Source organism: Bos grunniens, chromosome 14, assembly GCF_055505025.1.
Source record: "Bos grunniens cultivar Pamir isolate PY7600 chromosome 14, Bosgru_T2T1.0, whole genome shotgun sequence".
NCBI classification, from domain to species: domain Eukaryota; kingdom Metazoa; phylum Chordata; class Mammalia; order Artiodactyla; family Bovidae; genus Bos; species Bos grunniens.
In genome coordinates, this window is record NC_141178.1 from 7669785 (window position 1) to 7696619 (window position 26835).

Consider the following 26835-nt stretch of genomic DNA (forward strand, 5'->3'; position numbering starts at 1 on the left):
TCGGGCAGGACTGAGCAACTTTCACTTTCACTTTCATATCCTCAAACTCCAATGTTTTGTCTATCTCTTCCAAGTCTATCCCCCAACCAGGAACGCTGAAGAAGCTGAAGTTGAACGGTTCTATAAAGACCTACAAGACCTTTTAGAACTAACACCCAAAAAGATGTCCTTTTCATTATAGGGGACTGGAATGCAAAAGTAGGAAGTCAAGAAACACCTGGAGTAACAGGCAAATTTGGCCTTGGAATACAGAATGAAGCAGGGCAAAGACTAATAGTTTTGCCAAGAAAATGCACTGGTCATAGCAAACACCCTCTTCCAACAACACAAGAGAAGACTCTACACATGGACATCACCAGATGGTCAACACCGAAATCAGATTGATTATATTCTTTGCAGCCAAAGATGGAGAAGCTCTATACAGTCAGCAAAAACAAGACCAGGAGCCGACTGTGGCTCAGATCATGAACTCCTTACTGCCAAATTCAGATTTAAATTGAAGAAAGTAGGGAAAACCACTATACCATACAGGTATGACCTAAATCAAATCCCTTATAATTATAAAGTAGAAGTGAGAAATAGATTTAAGGGCCTAATCTGATAGACAGCGTGCCTGATGAACTATGGAATGAGGTTTGTGACATTGTACAGGAGACAGGGATCAAGACCATCCCCATGGAAAAGAAATGCAAAAAAGCAAAATGGCTGTCTAGGGAGGCCTTACAAATAGCTGTGAAAAGAAGAGAAGCAAAAAGCAAAGGAGAAAAGGAAAGATATAAGCATCTGAATGCAGAGTTCCAAAGAATAGCAAGAAGAGATAAGAAAGCCTTCTTCAGTGATCAGTGCAAAGAGATAGAGGAAAACAACTGAATGGGAAAGACTAGAGATCTCTTCAAGAAAATTAGAGATACCAAGGGAACATTTCATGCAAAGATGGGCTTGATAAAGGACAGAAATGGTATGGACCTAACAGAAGCAGAAGATATTAAGAAGAGGTGGCAAGAATACACAGAAGAACTGTACAAAAAAGATCTTCACGACCCAGATAATCACGATGGTGTGATCACTGACCTAGAGCCAGACATCCTGGAATGGGAAGTCAAGTGGGCCTTAGAAAGCATCACTATGAACAAAGCTGGTGGAGGTGATGGAATTCCAGTTGAGCCATTTCAAATCCTGAATGATGATGCTGTGAAAGTGCTGCACTCAATATGCCAGCAAATTTGGAAAACTCAGCAGTGGCCACAGGACTGGAAAAGGTCAGTTTTCATTCAATCCCAAAGAAAGGCAATGCCAAAGAATGCACAAACTACCGTACAATTGCACTCATCTCACACACTAGTAAAGTAATGCTCAAAATTCTCCAAGCCAGGCTTCAGCAATATGTGAACCGTGAACTTCCTGATGTTCAAGCTGGTTTTAGAAAAGGAGGAGAAACCAGAGATCATATTGCCAACATCTGCTGGATCATGGAAAAAGCAAGAGAGTTCCAGAAAAACATCTATTTCTGCTTTATTGACTATGCCAAAGCCTTTGACTGTGTGGATCACAATAAACTGTGGAAAATTCTGAAAGAGATGGGAATACCAGACCACCTGACCTGCCTCTTGAGAAATCTGTATGCAGGTCAGGAAGCAATAGTTAGAACTGGACATGGAACAACAGACTGGTTCCAAATAGGAAAAGGAGTTCGTCAAGGCTATATATTGTCACCCTGCTTATTTAACTTCTATGCAGAGTACATCATGAGAAATGCTGGACTGGAAGAAACACAAGCTGGAATCAAGATTGCTGGGAGAAATATCAATAACCTCAGATATGCAGATGACACCACCTTTATGGCAGAAAGTGAAGAGGAACTAAACAGCCTCTTGATGAAAGTGAAAGTGGAGAGTGAAAAAGTTGGCTTAAAGTTCAACATTCAGAAAACGAAGAACAGGGCATCTGGTCCCATCACTTCATGGGAAATAGATGGGGAAACAGTGGAAACAGTGTCAGACTTTATTTTTTTGGGCTCCAAAATCACTGCAGATGGTGACTGCAGCCATGAAATTAAAAGACGCTTACTCCTTGGAAGGAAAGTTATGACCAACCTAGATAGCATATTCAAAAGCAGAGACATTACTTTGCCAACAAAGGTCCGTCTAGTCAAGGCTATGGTTTTTCCTGTAGTCATGTATGGGTGTGAGAGTTGGACTGTGAAGAAGGCTGAGTGCCGAAAAATTGATGCTTTCGAACTGTGGTGTTGGAGAAGACTCTTTAGAGTCCCTTGGACTGCAAGGAGATCCAACCAGTCCATTCTGAAGGAGATCAGCCCTGGGTGTTCTTTGGAAGGAATGATGCTAAAGCTGAAACTCCAGTACTTTGGCCACCTCATGTGAAGAGTTGACTCATTGGAAAGGACTCTGATGCTGGGAGGGATTGGGGGCATGAGGAGAAGGGGACGACAGAGGATGAGATGGCTGGATGGCGTCACTGACTCGAAGGATGTGAGTCTGGGTGAACTCCAGGAGTTGGTGATGGAGAGGGAGGCCTGGCATGCTGTGATTCATGGGGTCGCAGAGAGTTGGACACGACTGAGTGACTGAATTGAACTGAAGAAGATTCATAAAATTTCTCATAATTTTTCTGCATCCTAACAGCAACTCTCTATCCAAAGTTTCAGAATTTTCAGAGTGCTTCAACATTACCTAATGTATAAGTTCCCCTTTTTGTTTTTGGTTCTTTTTTCACCCAAATCTTTTCTTCTTAAGTCGTAGATCTCGTGGCAGCACTCAGATATCTTTAAACACAGACATACACACACACAGTTTTATCTTGTCTTTTAAACTCAGAGACAACATTGGCCTACTAGAACATACCATCATGGCCTTACATTTTAGCCTTTACCAAAACCATACATTTTCAAGGGACCCTCAACCACTCCTTTGATTTTGCCAGTGAGAAATAAAGACATTTAAAATATTTCTGATAATTCAACTTCTAAGCATCACTTTTTAGACATGATTTTCCTAAATTAAGTCTAGGCTATTATCCAAATAGGGAAAGGAGTTCGTCAAGGCTGTATACTGTCACCCTGTTTATTTAACTTATATGCAGGGTACATCATGAGAAATGCTGGACTGGAAGAAACACAAGCTGGAATCAAGATTGCTGGGAGAAATATCAGTAACCTCAGATATGCAAATGACACCACCCTTATGGCAGAAAATGAAGAGGAACTAAGAAGCCTCTTGATGAAAGTGAAAGTGGAGAGTGAAAAAGTTGGCTTAAAGCTCAACATTCAGAAAATGAAGATCATGTCATCCAGTCCCATAACTTCATGGGAAATAGATGGGGAAACAGTGGAAACAGTGTCAGACTTTATTTTTCTGGGCTCCAAAATCACTGCAGATGGTGACTGCAGCCATGAAATTAAAAGACGCTTACTCCTTGGAAGGAAAGTTATGACCAACCTAGATAGCATATTCAAAAGCAGAGACATTACTTTGCCAACAAAGGTTCGTCTAGTCAAGGCTATGGTTTTTCCTGTGGTCATGTATGGATGTGAGTTGGACTGTAAAGAAGGCTGAACGCCGAAAAATTGATGCTTTTGAACTGTGGTGTTGGAGAAGACTCTTTAGAGTCCCTTGGACTGCAAGGAGATCCAACCAGTCTATTCTGAAGGAGATTAGCCCTGGGATTTCTTTGGAAGGAATGATGCTAAAGCTGAAACTCCAGTACTTTGGCCACCTCATGTGAAGAGTTGACTCATTGGAAAAGACTCTGATGCTGGGAGGGATTGGGGGCAAGAGGAGAAGGGGACAACAGAGGATGAGATGGCTGGATGGCATCACTGACTCGATGGACATGAGTCTAAGTGAACTCTGGGAGCTGGTGATGGACAGGGAGGCCTGGTGTGCTGCGATTCATGGGGTCGCAAAGAGTCGGACATGACTGAGTGACTGATCTGATCTGATTTTAACACACCTAATAAGTTATTTCCTTATTGTTCAGATGCTGACATTTTGTACGTCTCATGAGTTGTATTACAAAACCTTTGGTTTAAGATGTAATAAAATTTTAGAAACAAAAAATGTATATTTGTGTAGTTAGGCATCTATTCTATTCTTTGTCCACATATTTATTTACTTTCCTTCAAAAAATATGGGAAATGCAGGGAATATGGCCAGTTTTCTACCCTATTCTTTAATTTTTGATGCAAGCAGAAGAACCAAAGTTAATCACATTCCATTTTTTATATAGTGAAAGTCACTCAGTCATGTCCGACTCTTTGCGACCCCATGGACTATACAGTCCATGGAATTGTCTAGGCTAGAATACTGGAGTGGGTAGCCTTTCCCTTCCCAACCCAGGGATTGAACCCAGGTCTCCTGCATTGCAGGCAGATTCTTTACCAGCTGAGCCACAAGGGAAGCCCAAAAATACTGGAGTGGGTAGCCTATTCCGTCTCCAGAGGATCTTCCCGACCCAGGAATAGAACCGGGGTCTTCTATATTGCAGGTGGATTCTTTACCAACTGAGCTATCAGGGAAGCCACTCATCAATTAATGACTGAAAGTAAGATTAAAGCTATTAGAAAACTGGCCAAATTTCAGTTAATTCTGTATGTATATATACATACATATAAATTCCCTTATGTTTCATGTATTTATTATTTACAAAATATTGCTTTATTTCTTTGCCTTGAATTTTCTAGGTATTTTCTAAATATCCGTCTTTGCCTTTGTACACAGTTGTTTCAGTTATTTTATGCAACATAATGGATCTCCCCAGGAAAAAATGTATTTAAATAATAGTAATCATTTACTGCCTCTCACGGATTCTGTGTCTCAGACGGTCGAAAGTTGGCCTGCAGTGCGGGAGACCTGGGTTCAATCCCTGAGTCAGGAAGATCCCCTGGAGAAGGAAATGGCACCCCACTCCAGTACTCTTGTCTGGAAAATCCCATGGACAGAAGAGCCTGGCGGGCTACAGTCCATGGGATCTCAAAGAGTCGGACACAACTGAAGGACTTCACTTATGGATTTTGTGGGCCAGAAATTAGCAAGAAGCTTGGCTCCAAGTTGTGTCTTGATGTCTCTTGTGAGGCTGAAATTAGATACAGGATAGATCTGCATTCTTCTGAAAACTTGACTGGGAATGGAGGGTCCACTTCTGAAGTGGCACACTCTCCTAACTTGTAAATTGGTGTTGGTTATTGGTGGAGGTCCTTCTCCACCTGGACCACTCCACATGGCCTGGGTTTGTGCAAAACATAGTAACTGGATTATAAAGGCAAATATATTGAGAAAGAATGAGGGAATGAAGAGAGAGAAGAAGATATCTCACTAGCTCCAAGCAGAAGCTACATGCTTTTTAGGACCTAGTCTCAGAACACATAGTCACACTGCATCACTTTTTTCATATTTTATTCACTAGAAATAACTCACTAAAGGGCCCATATTCATTGGGAGAGAAATTAAACTCCATGTTTTGAAGGCACAAGTGTCAAGGAATTTAAAAGCACTACAACATCAGCATGTGCTTTAGTTAAACTCAAATTGTAATTTATTCAATTATGGAAACTTGAAAGATAAAATTAATCTGGTTTCCACTGTTTCTATGAATACAATTCTACAGAATTAATTTTTTGTAAGATACTGAATATATTACTAAGTTCTTAAAAATATTTTTATATATTTTTCAAAAGTCTTAATAATCTTACTGTGTGAATTTCATAACATTTTGATTAGAAAGAACTGCTGCCTACAAGAACTCAGAAAACCAATTACTTCACATCAAAAAATAGAAAATGGATAAAATACTGTCTGTTAAACCACATTCTATATTCGAAGAAATTAAGAAGTGTTTTTGCATATTATTATAGTGGAAATTTTTAAACAATGAAAAGACAAAAGAATTTATCATTTGAAAAATCATCAAAGTTCAAATATTATTGAGATCAAATAGTAACACTGGCCTTTCCCAACTTATCAATAAAGTATTTGGATGGAGAAGGAAAAAAAATGTAACATAACACTGGGGAAATAACCTATGCATATCATTCTTTTACCCAAGTAAAGGAAGGATACTCCCCATCGGTAAGCCGATAGGGGGACATCCTGATTTTTCCTCATGAGAGAAGGTCTTTTCGCACTCTCCCACTTCCTGAAAGTGACTGAGTGAAAGAAAATCAGGTAAATAGCCAATATCCTTATTATTTAAAGGCCTTTTACAAATTAAACAAATAATTCAGTAGGATGGTCCAATGAGAACAAAAGTGAGAAACAGGTAATGAACATTCACAAAACATATACAGATAAATAACATATATAAAAATGTATGCCATTTAGTCAAAAATATATGTCATTAACAAAAATTGTAAATGGGTGAAATTAACCTTTACCTACTCAAACTCGTAAAGATGAGAAATTAGATGTTACAAGTGTCGAACTCAGGTTTATAGCTTTGGCTAGTCGAAACCTTCTGTGGTTCAGCTATTCTGTATGGGAAGATGACCATCATCCCCACTCACAAACTATGATTTGAGCCTCAGTATTTAACCCTTTGCATTTCACTTTCCTCATCTGTAATTTTGGGATAATAACAGACTATACATGATACAGTTGCAGGGACTGTTGGTGGTGGTCAGTACCTCAGTCGTGTCCGACTCCTTGCCACCCCATAGATTGCAGCATGCCAGGCTTCCCTGTCCTTCACCATTTCCCAGAGCTTGCTCAAACTCATGTCCATTGAGTCGATGATGCCATCAGCCATCTCAGCCTCTGTCATCCCCTTCTCCTCCCGCCTTCAATTTTTCCCAGCATCAGGGTCTTTTTTAATGAGTCCACTATTCACATCAGGTGGCCAAAGTATTGGAGCTTCAGCTTCAGCATCAGTCCTTCCAATGAATATTCAGGACTGATCCTTGCAGTCCAAGGGACTATCAAGAGTCTTCTCCAACACCACAGTTCAAAAGCATCGATTCTTTGGTGCTCAGCTTTCTTTATGGTCCAACTCTCACACCCATAAATGACTACTGGGTAAACCATAGCTTTGAATATACAGATACATCTCTGATTTTTAACATGCTGTCTAAGTTGGTCATAACTTTTCTTCCAAGGAGCAAGTGTCTTTTAATCTCATGGCTGCAGTCACCATCTGCAGTGATTTTGGAGCCCAAGAAAATAAAGTCTCTCACTGTTTCCACTGTTTCCCCATCTATTTGCCATGAAGTGATGGGACCAGATGCCATGATCTTAGTTTTTTGAATGTTGCATTTTTGCCAGCTTTTTCACTCTCCTCTTTCACTTTCATCAAGAGGCTCTTTAGTTCCTCTTTGCTTTCTGCCATAAGGGTGGTGTCATATGCCTACCTGAGGGTATTGATCTGTCTCACGGCTATCCTGATTCCAGCTTGTGCTTCATCCAGCCTGGCATTTCACATGATATATAAGTTAAATAAGCAGGGTGACAATATACAGCCTTGACATATGCCTTTCCCAATTTGAAACCAGTCTGTTGTCCCTCATGTCTGGTTCTAACTGTTGTTTCTTGACCTGCATACAGGTTTCTCAGATACAGTGGTCTGATATTCCCATCTCTTGAAGAATTTTCCACAGTTTGCTGTGATCCACACAGTCAAAGGCTTTAGCATAGTCAATGAAGCAGAAGTAAATGTTTTCTGGAATTCTCTTGCTTTTTCTATGATCCAGCCAATATTGTCAATTTGGTATCTGGTTCCTCTGCTTTTTCTAAATCCAGCTTGAACATCTGGAAGTTCACAGTTCATGTATTGTTGAAGCCTTGCTTACAGAATTTTGAGCATTACTTTGTTAGCATGTGAAATGAGTGCAAACTGAAAATTAATCTATGGCATCTAACAGTGCTTAAAGCCCAGCATATAGCATTATTTTATTATCATTCTCTTCACCATTGTATCATATGTATTGTTATCCTCATGGTCAATGAATTGTACATCCTTATGTACTGCTGGCTGGAGAAGGCAGTGGCACCCCACTCCAATATTCTTGCCTGGAAAACCCCGTGGACAGAGGAGCCTGGTAGGCTGCAGTCCATGGGGTCGCTAAGAGTCAGACATGACTGAGCGACTTCACTTTCACTTTTCTGCATTGGAGAAGGAAATGGCAACCCACTCCAGTGTTCTTGCCTTGAGAATCCCAGGGATGGGGGAGCCTGGTGGGCTGCCATCTATGGGGTCGCATAGAGTCGGACACGACTGAAGCGACTTAGCAGCAGCAGCAGCAGCATGTACTGCTGGCAGGAGTGTTACATGGTCCTTAGTTTTGAAAAATAACATAATAATAAGTATAAACTCCCACGGTCCTGATAGAGATGGACAGAAGATTCAACTTAAGGGAAGGGGAGAGATGATAATGATTTACTTCCACCTCTCATTGCCCCAACCCTTCCAACTTGAACTGAAGAGATAACATTTGGGAAAGAATATAGTTAAGGTTGAAAATAAATCAGGGTGAGTCAGGTTAGTTTGACTTAAATTATATCAGTTGATAATAAACCTAGGTCATAGAAACTGTTTCTTAATGCTTCCTCAGTGATTCCTTTACTTTGTCCCAGTGACTTGGACCAGCTAACCTCAGGCTGAAATGTGAAGTATTCTACCTCAAGTCCTCTTATTACCTGATTAAAATGATTATTTTATATTTATTGAGAAGATAAAAGATCTATTCTGTCTGGAAATGCTTGTTATTAGATACCTCATCTCTAGTTTGGTTTCATTTATTATGTAATAATTCATTATGCTCTTAAGATACTAAAGTAAATGTACTATATATATTTGTAGACCACAAGTTACTAATAAAATAGGTAATGATTAGGACCAAGTTTGGTAGGCTGATTAGATACGGACAGGGTCTTGAGGGTTAAGTAGAACTTTATGATAAGGAATGATGGGCATAAAATGCATCCATTTTTTCCCCAAAGACAAGAATTCATGAGGAAACAATGAATAAAGTAAGGCAGAAAAGATCTGTGAATACAATTACATAGTCTTTCAGTCATGAGTGCATGGTCTTACAAAGAGGATTCAGGTCAGGATACTGGAGTGGGTAGTCTTTCCTTTCTCCAGGGGATCTTCCCAACTCAGGGATCAAACCCAGGTCTCCCACATTCCAGGCTGATTCTTTACCAGCTGAGCCACCAGGGACGCATGCAGAGGACAAAGTCAAGTATGCCTCAGCATGGGGCTGTGCTCATTTGTGTCTGAATATTTGCAACCCCGTTGACTGTAAATTGCCAGGCTCCTCTGTTCATGGGATGTTCCAGGCAAGAATACTGGAGTGGGTTGCCATTTCCTTCTCCAGGGGATCTTCCCAACCCAGGGATTGAACCCGTGTTTACTGCATTGCAGCTGGATTCCTTACCCACCGAGTCATCGAGGGAAGCCCATAATTACATAAACTGACTTCAATTTAAGGTTCATGATTATCTGCTAAGGCCAAGGGGAATGAGGTTGAAAGTTTAAGGTAAATTTAAAGGTGCAGCTAATTTATCTTTTTCTGGATCTCCTTGGTGAGAAATAAACCACAAAACAGAAATGAACATTTCTCCTGTGTGTTTCTATTAGGTAAAAAACATTAATTTGTTGTTCAGACACTCAGTCATGTTCTACTCTTCGCATTCCATGGACTGCAACATGCCAGGCTTCCCTGTCCTTCACCATCTCCTGGAGCTTGCTCAAACTCATGTCCATTGAGTCGGTGATGCCATCCAACCATCTCATCCTCCATCATCACCTTCTCCTCCTGCCTTCAATCTTTCCCAGCATCAGGGTCTTTCCCAGTGAGTCAGCTCTTCACATGAGGTGGTTAAAGTATTGGAGCTTCAGCTTCAGCATCAGTCCTTCCAATGAATATTCAGGGTTGATTTCCCTTAGGGTTGATGGATTAGATCTCCTTGCAGTACAAGGGAAAACTAACCAAACTGATCACATGGATCACAGCCTCATCTAACTCAATGAAACTATAAGCCATGCCTTGTAGGGCCACCCAAGATGGATGGGTCATGGTGGAGAGTTCTGATAAAACATGGACCACTACAGAAGGGAATGGCAAACCATTTCAGCATTTGTGTCTTGAGAACCCCATGAACAGAATGAAAAGGCAAAAAATGTTAATACCACTCATCTAACTAAATTTTTGTTCATTAAATCACTGCTGCAAAAAAAGGCTGTAAATGAGAAGCTTCATTAGGTACAAATACTTTAAGCCAGAGTTTTTCATTGCTGATTTAATACAAAATCATAAAAATATTTTTAATATATCATAGATATATTTTATTGTTAGTATTTCCTTTGGCACTTTTCTAGAATGAGCAAATCTACTATAACCAAATGCATATCAATTTCCTTGATTTTATTTTTTATCAATATGCATCTTTTAATAAAAGTATGAAGTGGCTATGGAAAAAAAGGTTAACATGGCAAATGAAAGGAAAGTTTTATCCAAGCATCAGTTCTTCTTTAAGGAAACCTGAATGTAGTATGCACACATCGATATATATACTCACATACACTTGCACATTTAGAAAACTCACAGTATGAAATAAAAAACATGGCAAAATGTGGTTCACAAAGGTAGGATACAATCAGAAAAAGGAGAATTTAAATTGAATAATTTGTGTATGCTACAGATTAATGTTGGATAATCTTAGAGTGAAATTGCATTTAAACTGAAAAATAAGTTTAAGTAAGAAATACGTTGTGATTTTTTGAATCTTTATATAATAGTAACATACTACTTGAGACAACTCTTACAGCTCTGAAATTGAATACCTTGGTGTATAATCAGAAACAAATATTTACTTTTGTGCATGAACAAATTTAGAACTATATATATCTAAGACACAATTTAAGACTGATCAGAATTTTTTAAAAAATCTGTAAGGAGTAAGTTTGATAAATTTAAACTAGAATTGTGATAGAGAAGTAATCAAAGCCTCTTGCTCTTGGGTAGGGTGTAGTCACCATTTGAATAAGTCAAACTGTTCACATTTGAATAAGTCAAATCTTACAGTTGAGAAATAAATCTTACAGTTGAGAAAGCGTAAATAAAACATACGCTTATATGTTTTATTTTGTACAAAAACCTCATTAAAAAAAATCCACTACTGCCTTTAGAGTGCTTTCAAACATTATTCTATTTTTAATACTTTGTAATTTTCTAGTATGTATTTTGTATTAAATGATGGTATAGGAGATAATATTGAACAGAAGTCATGCACCAGTTTCAATAGAGAAATTCACCCTGAACAGATTCAGACTCGTCTTCATATTTTCCTCCTTGTATCCTACAACCTGAATAAAATGATCTAAAGCATAGGCATGCTCATTTTATTCTGTTGTTAAAACTCACTTGGTGAATTCTGCCTGATAAGTCGCTTCAGTCATATTGAACTCTTTGAGACGCTATGGACTATAAACCACCAGGCTCCTGTGTCTCCATTAGATTCTCCAGGCAAGAATACTGGAGCGAGTTGCCACGTCCTCCTCCAGGGGATCTTTCCGACCCAGGGATTGAACCCGTGCCTCTTAGGTCTCCTGCATTGGGAGGTGGGTTCTTTACCACTTAGTGCCACCTTGGAAGCCCTAATGGGCCACAATGGAAATCAACTTCATCAATTTGTCACTAAATAATTTTAACAACTTAAATAAAACCGAACTTTGTAATTTAACTTATCACTACTCGTTATATTTAATTCTCTCCTTTTCTAGACCTGTGGTCTCAACTGAAGATGATTTTGCCCCCACCTTCCCCTAGTGGACAGTTGGGAAAGACTGGAGACAGATAAGACTGGTAGACATTTTTGCTCATTTATAATTGAACTTGCTACTAGCATCTATGGATAGAGGGCAGGGATGATCCAGTTAATGTATAGGAAACTCTTGGCCGTCAAAATTATCTGGCTCAAAATGTCAATAGTGCTGAGGTTGAGAAACTCTGTTCTAAACAGACATGTCCAAATTATTTTACATTCTGTGATTTTTTCCATATAGTTTCTTTGTCTCAGTATTTCCTTCTTCCCATTTCTCTGTCAAAATTTAATTATCTCTCAATTCAAACACTTTTTTTTTGCATGAAAAGTTCTATTCAATGCAAATGGCATATTTGATTAAGATCTGTACTCTTAGCAAGACCCTTTCTATAATAAAATTCTGCCTATGCAATAGTTGACACAAGGAAAACAGTATCCTTAACACATGTAAATTATGAAGCACAGCATACTAACATGAACCTGAAAATCCATTATCCCAACTTCAAAATAAATTATTGCTGACTCCTTTACATCTACTTATATATAGTTCATACTTCATTCTTCTTCCTTTAATCACTACGCTTAAAATTGTGATGTCTTCCCTTTACTTTGAAAAGCATATTTATATGCCTGCATCTTGTTTTGCTTCTTTTTGAATCTTAGAGCAAATGATATCATATTGCATCTAGACTTCTGCAGTTTACTCTTTTTACTCATTATTGTGTCAAGAATCATCTATATTGTTAACTATAGCAGTAATAACTGTACTTCTCTGCCATTTGATTGTCCATTTTAAAAATAAGTAAATAATAGTTATATATTTATTCTTTTGACAAACATATTTTCAAGTCTTGTTTTTTGCTGTTATATTTGATCCTATTATGAAACCATTCTTGTGCATGTGTACTTGTGCAGATATCCTTTTCATTATAGGGGACTGGAATGCAAAAGTAGGAAGTCAAGAAACACCTGGAGTAACAGGCAAATTTGGCCTTGGAGTACAGAACAAAGCAGGGCAGAGGCTAATAGAGTTTTGCCAAGAGAATGCACTGGTCATGGCAAACACCCTCTTCTAACAACACAAGAGAAGACTCTACACATGGACATCACCAGATGGTCAACACCAAAATCAGATTGATTATATTCTTTGCAGCCAAAGACGGAGAAGTTCTATACAGTCAGCAAAAACAAGTCTGGGAGCTGACTATGGCTCAGATCATGAACTCCTTATTGCCAAATTCAAACTTAAATTGAAGAAAGTAGGGAAAACCACTAGACCATTCAGGTATGACCTAAATCAAATCCCTAACGATTATACAGTGGAAGTGACGAATAGATTTAAGGGACTAGATTTCATAGACAGTGCCTGATGAACTATGGACAGAGGTTCATGACATTGTACAGGAGACAGGGATCAAGACCATCACCAAGAAAAAGAAATGCAAAAAAGCAAAATGGTTGTCTGAGGAGGTCTTACAAATAGCTGTGAAAGAAGAGAAGTGAAAAGCAAAGGAGAAAAGGAAGGATATACCCATTTGAATGCAGAGTTCCAAAGAATAGGCTTTAGCTTTATGTGAACCAAGAACTTCCAGATGTACAAGCTGGGTTTTGAGGAGGCAGAGGAAACAGAGAGCAAATTGCCAACATTCATTGGATCATAATTAAGCAAGAAAATTTCAGGGAAAAAAAATCTACTTCTGCTTCATTGACTTTGTTAAAGCCTTGACTGTGTGGATCACAAAAAAACTGTGGAAAACTGTTAATGTGAAGGGAATACCAGACCTCCTCACCTGTCTACTCAGATACCTGTAAGCAATCAAGAAGCAACAGAAGTGAATATAGAACAATTGACTGGTTCCAAATTGGGAAAGGAGTACCACAAGGCTGCATATTGTCACCCTGCTTATTTAACTTATATGCAGAGTACATCATGTGAAATGCCAGGCTGGATGAATTACAAGCTGGAATCAAGACTGCTGGGGAAAATATCAGTATTGCTGGGAAAGGCTGAAGGCAAAAGAGGCAGGGCAGAGGATGAGATGTTTGGATAGTATCACTGACTCAGTAGACATGCATTTGCACAAACTCTGGGAGACAGTGAATGACAGAGGAGCCTGGCATCCTGCAGTCCATGGATTCGCAAAGAGTAGGAGTCGCTTTAGAGACTGAACAACAACAAGTTCCCTGACTGTCCAGTTACATTGAGTCCTTTCTGTATCTTCAAAAATACAAGCCAGATTGATCTAGACAATATTCCCACAGACTATAGCACTTTTAGGTCTCTAGGTAAATCTGTCTGGCAACTATCCCTTCCTGTTCTCAAATATCAAAGTCAAAAACCTGAGAGCATCTGAACATGTTATGTAGTCTAGTATATACAGCTGCAAAATGAGCATAAAAGTTGGGGAGGTGGCAAACAAGTGGATAAGGCCTAGGTTTACCTCTTGGTAAGCCTGTATTTGCACACTAATGACAAAATCTCTCTTATAGAAGGTTAACTTTCTCTGGCTTGCATCAGGCATGTCCCTTGACTCAAGCATGTTAAACTTGGCCTATTCAAATAATTTTGGGGATCAGATATAGAATTTGAGCATTCCACATTTAAGGGTTATATTTAAGGATGATATTGGTCAGTATTCTTCAGAGAAACACAATCGATAGAATATACATGGCTATATTACAGTAGTTTATAAGGTTATTGAGACTAAGAAGTCCAATCATCTACTCTCTGAACCAGGGAACCTGAGGGTATAATTCCATTTGAGTCCAAATGCTCAAGAACCAGGAGTTCTGAAGTATAAAATCAGGGAAAGAAGTACTTTTTATGTGTTTAGACCAAGAACGGAGACGCAATTCACTTTTCCTCTTTTGCTCTACACTGGCCCTCAGTGGACTGAATCATGCCTGCCTACATGGGCGAAGGAAGATCTTTACTCAGTCTACTCAATCAAAAGCTAATCTCTTCCAGAAATAACCCACAAACACATCCAGAAATAATATTTTACCAGCTCTCTGGGCGTCCCTTAGCCCAATCAGTTTAACACATAAAATTAACAATCATAATCCAAAATCACTGCAGATGGTGACTACAGCCACGAAATTAAAAGATGCTTACTCTTTGGAAGGAAAGTTATGACCAATCTAGACAGCATATTAAAAAGCAGAGACATTACTTTGTCAACAAAAGTCTGTCTAGTCAAGGCTTTGGTTTTTCCAGTAGTCATGTATGGATGTGAGAGTTGGACTATAAAGAAGGCTGAACGCAGAACAATTTATGCTTTTGAACTGTGGTGTTGGAGAAGACTCTTGAGAGTCCCTTGGACTGCAAGGAGATCCAATCAGTCCATCCTAAAGGAGATCAGTCCTGGGTGTTTATTGGAAGGACTGATGCTGAAGCTGAAACTCCAATACTTTGGCCACCTGATGTGAAGACCTGACTCATTTGAAAAGACCCTGATGCTGGGAAAGATTGAGGGCAGGAGGAGAAGGGGACGACAGAGGATGAGATGGTTGGATGGCATCACCGACTCAATGGACATGAGTTTGAGTAATCTCCGGGAGTTGGTGATGGACAGGGAAGCCTGGCATGCTGTGATTCATGAGGTCACAAAGAGCCGGACACGACTGAGCAACTGAACTGAATGATGCAATAGATTTAAGTATTTTGATGTCTCAGATGAACTATTTATCATCATCTCTCTCTCCTTAGTTTTTAGAAAAACTATCCCAACAGCTCTGAGCACCTCCTGATTACCTTCTGACTTTACAGAGTCACCTTTATACTAATAAACACAGCCAGTGCAAGGCATTCTTTTTGCTAATAGAATAGCTAGTAGAACTGCATGGTAAAATAAGCTATGCACCTATATATTTCTCAGTCATAGTTCTATACATTATTTTAATATATAAAATTTCTGTTTGGAGATTATCACTTTGGACTCCCATGACTGTGGTAAATTACTATTCCTTGTGGTAAGTTCATGTTTACATTGACTTTACCACTTACATTTTATACTGTAGCCAAGGAAACCATATGATAATGATGACCAAAATGAATTTTAACATTTTGTTAGAGTTAAATTTTCCAACCCACGTTCAGCCAATGCATACTCTTCAAAAACTGTATCACAGTGACGCTTTTCTATTTAGAATTACTATGCAGATATTTTATTATCCACTCTATTAAAAAAAAAAAAGGCCTTTGGTGGTGGGGGAGGCATTATACTTATGAAAGGTGAGTGTGGGGGTGTACTCCTTTATTTATTTTAATGTAACTATTGCATAATTCACTTAATGAGTATTGGATTGAGTTTTCAAATAGTATCATGACTATAAGTGAATTGATAGGAAAGTGGATAACAATGAATTAAGGAGTACTGGCAGCCTAAGTCACTGTTTATCTCTTTAGAGGTAGACAGAATTCAAATTGCCTTCATTAACTGAGCAATATGCTGTGGAAAAGGAGCTTGGTACTTATCAAGAGGCTCTTTCATTTGCATTTTTGCTAAACTTTCAACTTTCTCTGTTTTCTAGATGCTTAAGAACTCTGAATAGGAGAGAAAAGAAAATTTTCAGGTAGGTAAGCCAGGGGACATTGGAGGAATAAAGAAACAAAAAAATTTATTAATGAAGATGTCAGAATTGTGCCTGTATATTTGTGATTCAAAAAGACGGTCTTACAGAAAGAAGCTAGAATGTACGAATGCATTTATTCTCCACACATTCATCAGTACCACAACAAAGCGGGAGGTTTTTCCTTTGATAAATGATCAATACTTCACAGGACATTACCCTAGCCACCCTGCTGTTGCTAGTTAAAAGTGTGAATTTCAACTAAGCAGTAAATCTTTATGGAGTTATATCTTGAACAGTTAACTTCTCCCTTAATCGCCTACAATTCTGAACACTATTATTCTGCAGAATCATTTTCTTTAAGCTCACTCAATAGGAAAAATATACTTATTGGACCAGTAAAGAAACATCAATATTTTAATCCAAATGAAACACTAAATATTAAATAATTGTTTTGTTTTTTAATGATATGCATATGTATAAAATTATTATACTTCTACAGCATAAGTGAAGAGGCAATCAAATGTATTAATACATGTTGCTATTGTTCAGTCAGAAAGACTAGAGATCTCTTCAAGAAAATTAGAGATACCAAGGGAACATTTCATGCAAAGATGGGCTCAATAAAGGACACAAATGGTATGGACCTAACAGAAGCAGAAAATATCAAGAAGAGGTGGCAAGAATACACAGAAGAACTGTACAAAAAAGATCTTCACGACCCAGATAATCACGATGGTGTGATCACTGACCTAGACCCAGACATCCTGGAATGGGAAGTCAAGTGGGCCTTAGAAAGCACCACTACAAACAAAGCTAGTGTAGGTGATGGAATTCCAGTTGAGCTATTCCAAATCCTGAAAGATGATGCTGTGAAAGTGCTGCACTCAGTACGCCAGCAAATTTGGAAAACTCAGCAGTGGCCACAGGACTGGAAAAGGTCAGTTTTCATTCCAATACCAAAGAAAGGCAATGCCAGAGAATGCTCAAACTACCACACAATTGCACTCATCTTACACGCTAGTAAAGTAATGCTGAAAATTCTCCAAGCCAGGCTTCAGCAATATGTGAACCATGAACCTCCAGATGTTCAAGCTGGTTTTAGAAAAGGCAGAGGAACCAGAGATCAAATTGCCAACATCCGCTGGATCATGGAAAAAGCAAAAGAGTTCCAGAAAAACATCTATTTCTGCTTTATTGACTATGCCAAAGCCTTTGACTGTGTGGATCACAATCAACTGTGGAAAATTCTGAAAGAGATGGGAATACCAGACTACCTGACCTGCCTCTTGAGAAACCTTTATGCAGGTCAGGAAGCAACAGTTAGAAGTGGACATGGAACAACAGACTGGTTCCAAATAAGAAAAGGAGTACGTCAAGGCTGTATATTGTCTCCCTGCTTATTTAACTTCTATGCAGAGTACATCATGAGAAACGCTGGACTGGAAGAAGCACAAGCTGGAATCAAGATTGCTAGGAGAAATATCAATAACCTCAGATATGCAGATGACACCACCCTTATGGCAGAAAGTGAAGAGGAACTCAAAAGCCTCTTGATGAAAGTGAAAGTGGAGAGTGAAAAAGTTGGCTTAAAGCTCAACATTCAGAAAACGAAGATCATGGCATCCGGTCCTACCACTTCATGGCAAATAGATGGGGAAACAGTGGAAACAGTGTCAGACTTTATTTTTCTGGGCTCCAAAATCACTACAGATGGTGACTGCAGCCATGAAATTAAAAGACGCTTACTCTTTGGAAGGAAAGTTATGACCAACCTAGATAGCATATTCAAAAGCAGAGACATTACTTTGCCAACAAAGGTCCGTCTAGTCAAGGCTATGGTTTTTCCAGTGGTCATGTATGGATGTGAGAGTTGGACTATGAAGAAAGCTGAGTGCTGAAGGATTGATGCTTTTGAATTGTGGTGTTGGAGAAGACTCTTGAGAGTCCCTTGGACTGCAAGGAGATCCAACCAGTCCATTCTGAAGGAGATCAGCCCTGGGATTTCTTTGGAAGGAATGATGCTAAAGCTGAAACTCCAGTACTCTGGCCACCTCATGAGAAGAGTTGACTCCTTCGAAAAGACTCTGATGCTGGGAGGGATTGTCGGTAGGAGGAAAAGGGGACGACAGAGGATGAGATGGCTGGATGGCATCACTGACTCAATGGACGTGAGTCTGAGTGAACTCTGGGAGATGGTGATGGACAGGGAGACCTGGCGTGCTGCGATTCATGGGGTAGCAAATAGTCGGACACGACTGAGCGACTAATCTGATCTGAATGTTCAGTCTCCTGGTTGTGTCTGACTCTTTGTGACCTCATGGACGACACAATCCTTGTCCCTGTCCCTCACCATCTCCCGGAGTTTGCCCAAGCTCATGTTCATTGCATCAGTGATGCTGTCCAGCCATTTCATCCTCTGATGCCCTCTTCTCCTTTTGCCCTCAATCTTTCCCAGCATCAGGGACTTTTCCTATGAGTCAACAGTTTGCATCATATGACCAAAATACTGGAGCTTCAGCTTCAGCATCAGTCCTTCCAGTGAATATTCAGGGTTGATCTCCCTAAAGATTAACTAGTTAGATCTTCTTGCAGTCCAAGAGACTTTCAGGGGCCTTCTCCAGCACCACAGTTCAAAGGCACCAATTCTCTGGCGTCTGCCTTCTTTATGGTCCAGCTCCCATGACCGTATGTGACCACTGGGAAGACCATGGCTTCGATTGTATAAACCCCTGTTGGCAGGGTAATGTCTCTGCTTTCAACACACTATCTAGGTTTGTCATTGTTTTCCTGCCAAGAAGCAACCATCTTCTGATTTCATGGCTGCAGTCACCACCTGCAGTGATTTTGGAGCTCAAGAAGAGGAATTCGGTTACCACTTCCACCTTTCCCCTTCTATGTGTCAGGCAGCAATGGGGCCAGATGCCATGATCTTACTTTCCTTTTTTTTAACATTTAGTTTTAAGCCAGCTCTTTCACTCTCCTCCTTCACCCTCAACAAGAGGCTCTTTAACTCCTCTTCGCTTTCTGCCATTAGAGTGGTATCATCTGCATATCTGAGATTGTTGTTGTTTCTCCCACCTGTCTTGATTCCAGCTTGTAACTCATCCAGCCCGGCATTTCTCATGATGTGCTCAGCGTATGCGTTAAACACACAGGGTGGCAGCAGACAGCCCTGTGGTACTCCTTTCTGGATCTTAAACCAGTCAGTTGTTCCAAACAGGGTTCTAACTGTTGCTTCTTGACCCGCATACGGGTTTCTCAGGAGACGGGTAGGATGGTCTGGTATTCCCATCTCTCTAAGAGCATTCCAAGATATATGGACTGAGTTAAAAGTCCGCAGACTTGATTGTACACGTCCAACTCCTATTTCCTATTTTTTAATTCTTTCCCACATATATATTCCTAGAAAGTCTTCAATCACACAAACCACATAAGCATTCATAATACCATTCATACTCAACTCAGTGGGAAAATTCTCATTTCCTATGTCACTTCAAATGCCCTATACCTTAAAAAAAAAAAAAAAAGACAAACTTAGTTTTAAAAAGTATTGGTTCATGTCTGGAAAAGTTCAGCTAATAGAAGATACATTTAAAGGATCTGTGAGTCTTTCTTGATGATTTTAATATTTTAAGAGAAAATATAGACCACTTAATAGGCATAATTTCTTTATATAGATTTTTTAAATTAAATTTATGAGGCCCTAAAGTCAATGCAACTTCAAAGATGTAGACATAAAATGTTTTTAACAATTAGACTCAATTGGAATAATTTATTGTTTTAGAATAAAATACAATTTTCTCTTTTCAGAAGTTTAGAAGAATATCTTTTCCCTGAAAGCAAATTTCAGGTTTTCCTGTGTCAGCAAAACTCTACCATTATAAGTGCTACTTTTCTCAATTAGTGAGAATGAAAATATTTTTCCATTATTTAAAACCATTTAAGCAATTGCCTTGAGGAACTGTGAACTACTTCATTAGAATGCCTGTGTGATATTAATAAAAATAAACATTTTATTTTAAATGAATTATGTATCAAACCACTATGGGCCAACTATCATGTTGTAAATGTTTTATTATTATATGCTCAGGTATAGAGTAAGGTAAACATGCCTGAATATAAAGCGTTGCTCCTTACAATACTTTCAGCACTGCAATGCAAGATAAAGAATGAAATCAAGTGTACAGTTTGTTAGCAGTTTCTTGAGCTAATGATCAGTTAGCCAGGAATATACATCTGTTTGACTCCAAAGTATCTGGCTTTTCTTTGCACTATAGTGAATTCTCCCAGCATAATTGCCATTATTCTTCAAACCAGTTCTTAAAAATGAAATCATAATTTTATATTATAGAAAATACACCTATTACAATAATTCAAAAGATCATCTTGTTTAATACTAGGCTTTGTATTTCCTTTTGGAAAATAGGACATTATTTATTATATTTTCTTTCTTTGAAAATTAATGTTATTTTAAGTTTAACCCGATCTAGTTCATTCTATCCATAATATATTTGAACCTTGCCTGATCTAAAAATGCAAAGATATTACACTAATCCAGCTAGCTAAATCTTCTAATGAACTAACAAATCTTAACTTGATGGCTGGGCTTAACTCATCAAGGAGGAATTTATAGTTTTACTAATGGATTAGTTGTCATTAAACAATGTATACTTGGATTTTAACATTTTATTGTCGTGAAAAAGAAAACTGTCTTGATTATAAGGATTATGGAGATGCTGATTTATGAATCTTATAAATCTAGAATTTGTAATTCTGTGAATATTTTTAAAACACAATTTGAAGTATGAATTGTTTCCCAGAAAGAAACACATGCTTTCTGTATTAAGTAGCCATATTTTTAGCTGTTGAGCTTTTTTTTTCTGCCCAAAGAATTTCACTGACATTAATTATATAATAATAAAGACATTAATATTCAATGAATGAGAATTTTTCAACATATATTTTTACCCTAACAAAGAGAATTTCCTTATGTAATTATTAAAATACATTCATGAAAAATATATTCTTTTTTTTCATGCTAATACTTTTTATTTGATCAGATTTTAAAAAGCCTCATAACAACTTGTTATATTGTTTTGGTAAAATGCTTCAAATCCTCTTTTAAAAAGATAAAGTATAAAGAAGCAAACATTTTCAACATTCTTGTTTCAGGTCCTGTGTTAGATACTAGAGACTTAAGTCAAAACTTGGTTTGTATATTATAAGAAAGAACATTGAAGTCTAATGAAAATTAGTAAGAATGTCCCCACCGCCTAAATATATGTCAGTTCAAAGAGATTTTTGCAACTATACATTTTTTCATAGATCTAGAGATAGGAAAGGATTCATAGGGGTATTTAACACAACTTTTTCCAAATGTGTTCCATGGAACACTATTACCTAAGATAGTAGCAGTTTCACGAAATAAATAAATGCTTCTTGTGGTCAAATAATCATGGTGTAAAATCAGTGGTGGAGAAAACTGCCGGTGGCTTAGCATGAATCAAGGGAGTGGTGCATGTGAAGTAAAATGTCTGTTTTGAAGAAAACCTCTTGTGGAGTTGTTTGAGTTGTAGCTGAACTAGCTGAGCTTTTTTTTCATTATTTTTGCATATCAGAATAATTGCAAGGATTAGAAAACTGATAGATATGTTACAATGGAGTTGTAAGAATCTAGTTTCTATAAAACTAAAGATATAATACAAAAACAATAACTTATGTAGTGGTATCGGATTGGGAGACCAAGGAAAGGATAAGAGACAAAAAAGAAGCAGAAAAAGTTTACAGATTAGAAAGGTGATAATGGAAAGCACCCCAAGCCCCCCCCACCGCTCCACACACACAGAGAAGATATGGTAGAAGCTACACCACCAATGTCAAACAAGGTTAAGTTTCAAGGGGAAACACTGGAATCAAGTGTTAAAAAACAGGAGAATTTGCTTAATGCATGTCTCATGACTTGAATATTACAGAATCTTCGAAATGACTTTTTATAGAAAACAAAATTCAATTTAGAGTATTTATATAGTACACTATAAAGGTTTAATCTTTAATCAAAAGCCACATGAAAAATTACTATTGTGTAATGACTTATACATATTCTTGTTGTAAAATGCTATAAAAGGCCTCATACTGTTTGGTGATTTTAAAAACAAATTATTTGTTGAGCTTAAGTTTATAAATTAGCAAATTACTTGGGCATTATAAAAAAACAAAATAATAAAACTATGTACTTACCATCATGATTAGGATTTCCTAGTGTCCATGGCTCATCTGAGTCAAAATGAGTATCTCCCCCAATTCCTGGCCCAGGGAAATAAGCATGTGCCAGAAACCCTCCCTCTCCATCAAAAGGAGAGCTGTCTCCATGAAAGCCAGATGCGAAAATGATGGTTATATCCACATCACGCTTGCCATTTTCTAATTCACTGTAGGGAACTTCCTCAAATGTCAGAGGAGTGACATTCTGCCACACGTCAAAGGCACGGCGAATAGCTTTACGGGTTTCAGGGTCTCCCACTTTTGGAGTTACGTTCTTTATACTGAAATTTAGAAAAAAAGGATAGTCAGTATGACGTTATTATATATAATCTGACCTATTACACATTGACTTTTTACATATTTTCATCACAAGCTGAGTAAAGAAATTAGAAAATGTCTCTTAGTAAGTAGGAAAGAAACTAATTCTTTCTCTATAGCTACATTTCACTATGCTGGGTCATTAAATTCTCAGCAGTATAGTATTCATCTACCAAGGCTATAAGAGATCTTTTCTGCAGAATGGTTAACACTGGGGTAGTTAGATCAATCATCACTTTGTCTCCTGAACAATAATAGAAAAGCGGCTTTGCCAAATGATCAAACAGGTACAGCAGTTCTAAGCTGAAATAAAAAATTCAATTTCTGTACAGTAATAATTTCTTTTAGGGGCACGCTATTGTGTACACACGTTACTTCCAAACAATGTCTTTATGCTCATATCATGAACAATTCAGTGAACACAAAGTTATTTCTTTTTTTAAATAAAAGGTCAGTTAACTACAGTTTCTGATGTCCACTGTTCTCTTATATATTTAATTATTCATAGTCAAAGCCATGTGAGTGAATAGCTCTTTAATACAAATATTTAACAGTTATGTGAATTTAAAGAAGTAACTTGGACACTATTACCTTATTTTTCTTGAGGCTAATAACATGAGAAAAATTATAAATATATTTTTTTTCTATTTAGCACTGATCAGATATTTCTTTTTTATCACTTATTTTACTATTTTATAAATAGAACATAAATATATATATATTTAAGTATTTTATATTGTGGTAGTATAAGTTCATATATCTTTGCAAAAAGTAAAGAGCAAATTTCACAGGGGTTATAAGTAAGTTTCAGACCATTTCAACCAATAACTTTACACTGATGAATCCATGAGTTTCACTAAGGGAATATCTTAATGCATAGGAGGGTATAATATTCAGGTTAATATTACTATTTTATTATTGCATGGAGGCTAAATGATATTAAATTATGATGTCTATATTACAGCTATAACATATACAGGATTTGAAATTTTAAATAGCAAAAATGACTTTGCTATTTTCAACTATTTAGCTGTACGGAAAAATATTCAGGATATAATCTGTGGTGGAAAAATAATATGCAGATTGTATTTCAACTATCTGTAACTATGCCAAGATAATTACAAACATTAGGCTGGAAATTAAGCATTTAGAAAAAAAAACACTTAATTGAGCATTTACTGTGAGCCAGGTGAGTTTTTCACACCTGTCATAGAAACAAAGGATCTCAGATGAATTTAGAGAAAATTTAGAATGGTAGAGCTAGTTTTTTAACCCAAATATCTTGACTCAAGAAGCAATTATATTAAATTCTAATGTAGACATCACAACTACAACAAGGTTTACACTATTTTCTAGTCCATATTCTAGACAAGACTTATAATGACTGTGATGATAAATATCATCTATTATATACAAGGAAAATAAGGAAGCAAATCAAGTGAAATCGTTTATTTTTATTGCAGTATAGTTGATTTACAATGTTGTATTCGTTTCAAGTTAATAGCAATGTGAACCAGTTATACAGATACATATATATATACTTCCTTAGAATCTTTTCCCATATAGCCAGATACAGAGTATTGAAAAGAGTTCCCTGTGATATACAGTAAGTTATCAGCCATCTATTCTATATATAATAGTAAGCATATCTCAATCCTTATCTCCCAAGTTACCCTCCCCCATTTAATCCCTAGTAACCAGAAGTCTGTTTTCTGCATCTGTGATTGTACTTCTGTATTGTAAATAAGTCCATTTTTACCTCTCTTTGTGTGTGTAGATTTCACACATAAGCAGTATCATATGATATTTGTCTTTGTCTGACTGACTTCACTCAGTATGACAAAGTTTATGTCCATCCATTTTGCTGCAAATGGCATTCTTTTGTTCTTTTTATGGCTAAGTAATATTCCATTGTATATATGTACCACTTCTTCTTTATATATTTCTCTGTTGACAGAACTGAGGTTGCTTCCATGTCTTGACTATTGTAAACAGTGTTACAATGAGCACTAGGGTGCATGTATCTTTTTGAATTATGTTTTTTCTCAGGGTGTATTCCTAGGAATGGGATTGCTGGGTCACATGTTAGTTCTATTTTTACTTTTTTAAGGAACCTCCATATTATCCTCTGATGCTAAATTCCGATGCTGTAAAGAACAATATTGTATAGAAACCTTGAATGTTAGATCTATGAATCAAGGTAAATGGGAAGTAGTCAAACAGGAAATGGTAAGAGTGAACATCAACATTTTAGGAATCACTGAACTAAAATGGACTGGAATGGGTGAATTTAATGCCCATGACCATTATACCTACTACTGTGGCCAAGAATCAATTAGAAGAAATGGAGTAGCCATCATAATCAACAAAAGAATCTGAAATTCAGTACTTGGATGCAATCTCAAAAATGACAGAATGATCTCTGTTTGTTTCCAAAGCAAACCATTAATATCATGATAATCCAAGTCTATGCCCGACCAGTAATGCTGAAGAAGCTGAAGTTGAATGGGTCTATGAAGACCTATAATATCTTCTAGAATTAACACCCAGAAAAGATGTCCTGTTCAGTATAGGAGACTGGGATGCAAAAATAGGGATTCATGAGATACCTGGAATAACAGGCAAATTTGGCTTTGGAGTACAAAATTAAGCAGGGAAAAAGCTAATAGAGTTTTGCCTAGGGAATGCACTGGTCATAGCAAACACCCTCTTCCAAGAACACAAGAGAAGACTCTACACATGGACATCACCAGATGGTCAACACCAAAATCAGACTGATTACATTCTTTGCAGCCAAAGATGGAGAAGCTCTATACAGTCAGCAAAAACAAGACCAGGAGCTGACTGTGGCTCAGATCATGTACTCTTTATTGCAAAATTCAGACTTAAATTGAAGAAAGGAGGGGAAACCACTAGACCATACAGGTATGACCTAAATCAAATCCCTTAAGATTATACAGTGGAAGTGACAAACAGATTCAAGGTTTTAGATCTGATAGACAGAGTGCCTGAAGAACTATGGACAGAGGTTCATGGCATTATACAGGAGACAGGGATCAAGACCATCCCCAAGAAAAAGAAATGCAAAAAGGCAAAATGGTTGTCTGAGGAGGCCTTACAAATAGCTGTGAAAAGAAGAGAAGCTAAAGGCAAAGGAGAAAAGGAAAAGATACACCCATTTGAATGCAGAGTCCCAAAGAATAGCAAAAAGAGATAAGAAAGCCTTCCTCAGTCATCAATGCAAAGAAATAGAGGAAAACAACAGAATGGGAAAGACTAGAGGTGTCTTAAAAATTTTTTTGAGATACCAAGGGAACAATTTCATGCAAAGATGGGCACAATAAAGTACAGAAATGGTATGGACCCAACAGAAGCAGAAGATATTAAGAAGAGGTGGCAAAAATACACAGAAGAACTGTACAAAAAAGATCTTCATGACCCAGATAATCATGATGGTGTGATCACTCACCTAGAGCCAGACATCTTGGAATGCAAAATCAAGTGGGACTTAGAGAGCATCACTACAAACAAAGCTAGTGGAGGTAATGGAATTCCAGTTGAGCTATTTCAAATCCTAAAGGATGATGCTGTGAAAGTGCTACACTCAAATGCCAGCAAATTTGGAAAACTCAGCAGTAGCCACAGGACCAGAAAAGATCAATTTTCATTCCAATCCCAAAGAAAGGCAATACCAAAGAATGTTCAAACTACCACACAATTGCACTCATCTCACATGCTAGCAAAGTAATGCTCAAAATTTTCCAAGCCAGGATTCAACAGTGCATGAACTGTGAACTTCCAGATGTTCAAGCTGGATTTAGAAAAGGCAGAGGAACCAGAGATCAAATTGCCAACGTTCACTGGATCATCAAAAAAGCAAGAGAGTTCCAGAAAACACACACTTCTG

General features: G+C 37.7%; 1 protein-coding gene across 2 annotated transcripts in view; it reads right to left on the bottom strand.

Moving 5' to 3' along the window:
- The window catches only part of MMP16 (matrix metallopeptidase 16), a 397127-nt gene that overhangs the window by 134898 nt on the left and 235394 nt on the right, over positions 1-26835 (bottom strand). For both annotated transcript variants that reach the window (XM_086335241.1, XM_086335242.1), the window contains exon 4: positions 22587-22891. In XM_086335241.1, coding sequence (XP_086191367.1) covers positions 22587-22891 — 305 coding nt within the window. The remainder of the gene's footprint in view (positions 1-22586; positions 22892-26835) is intronic.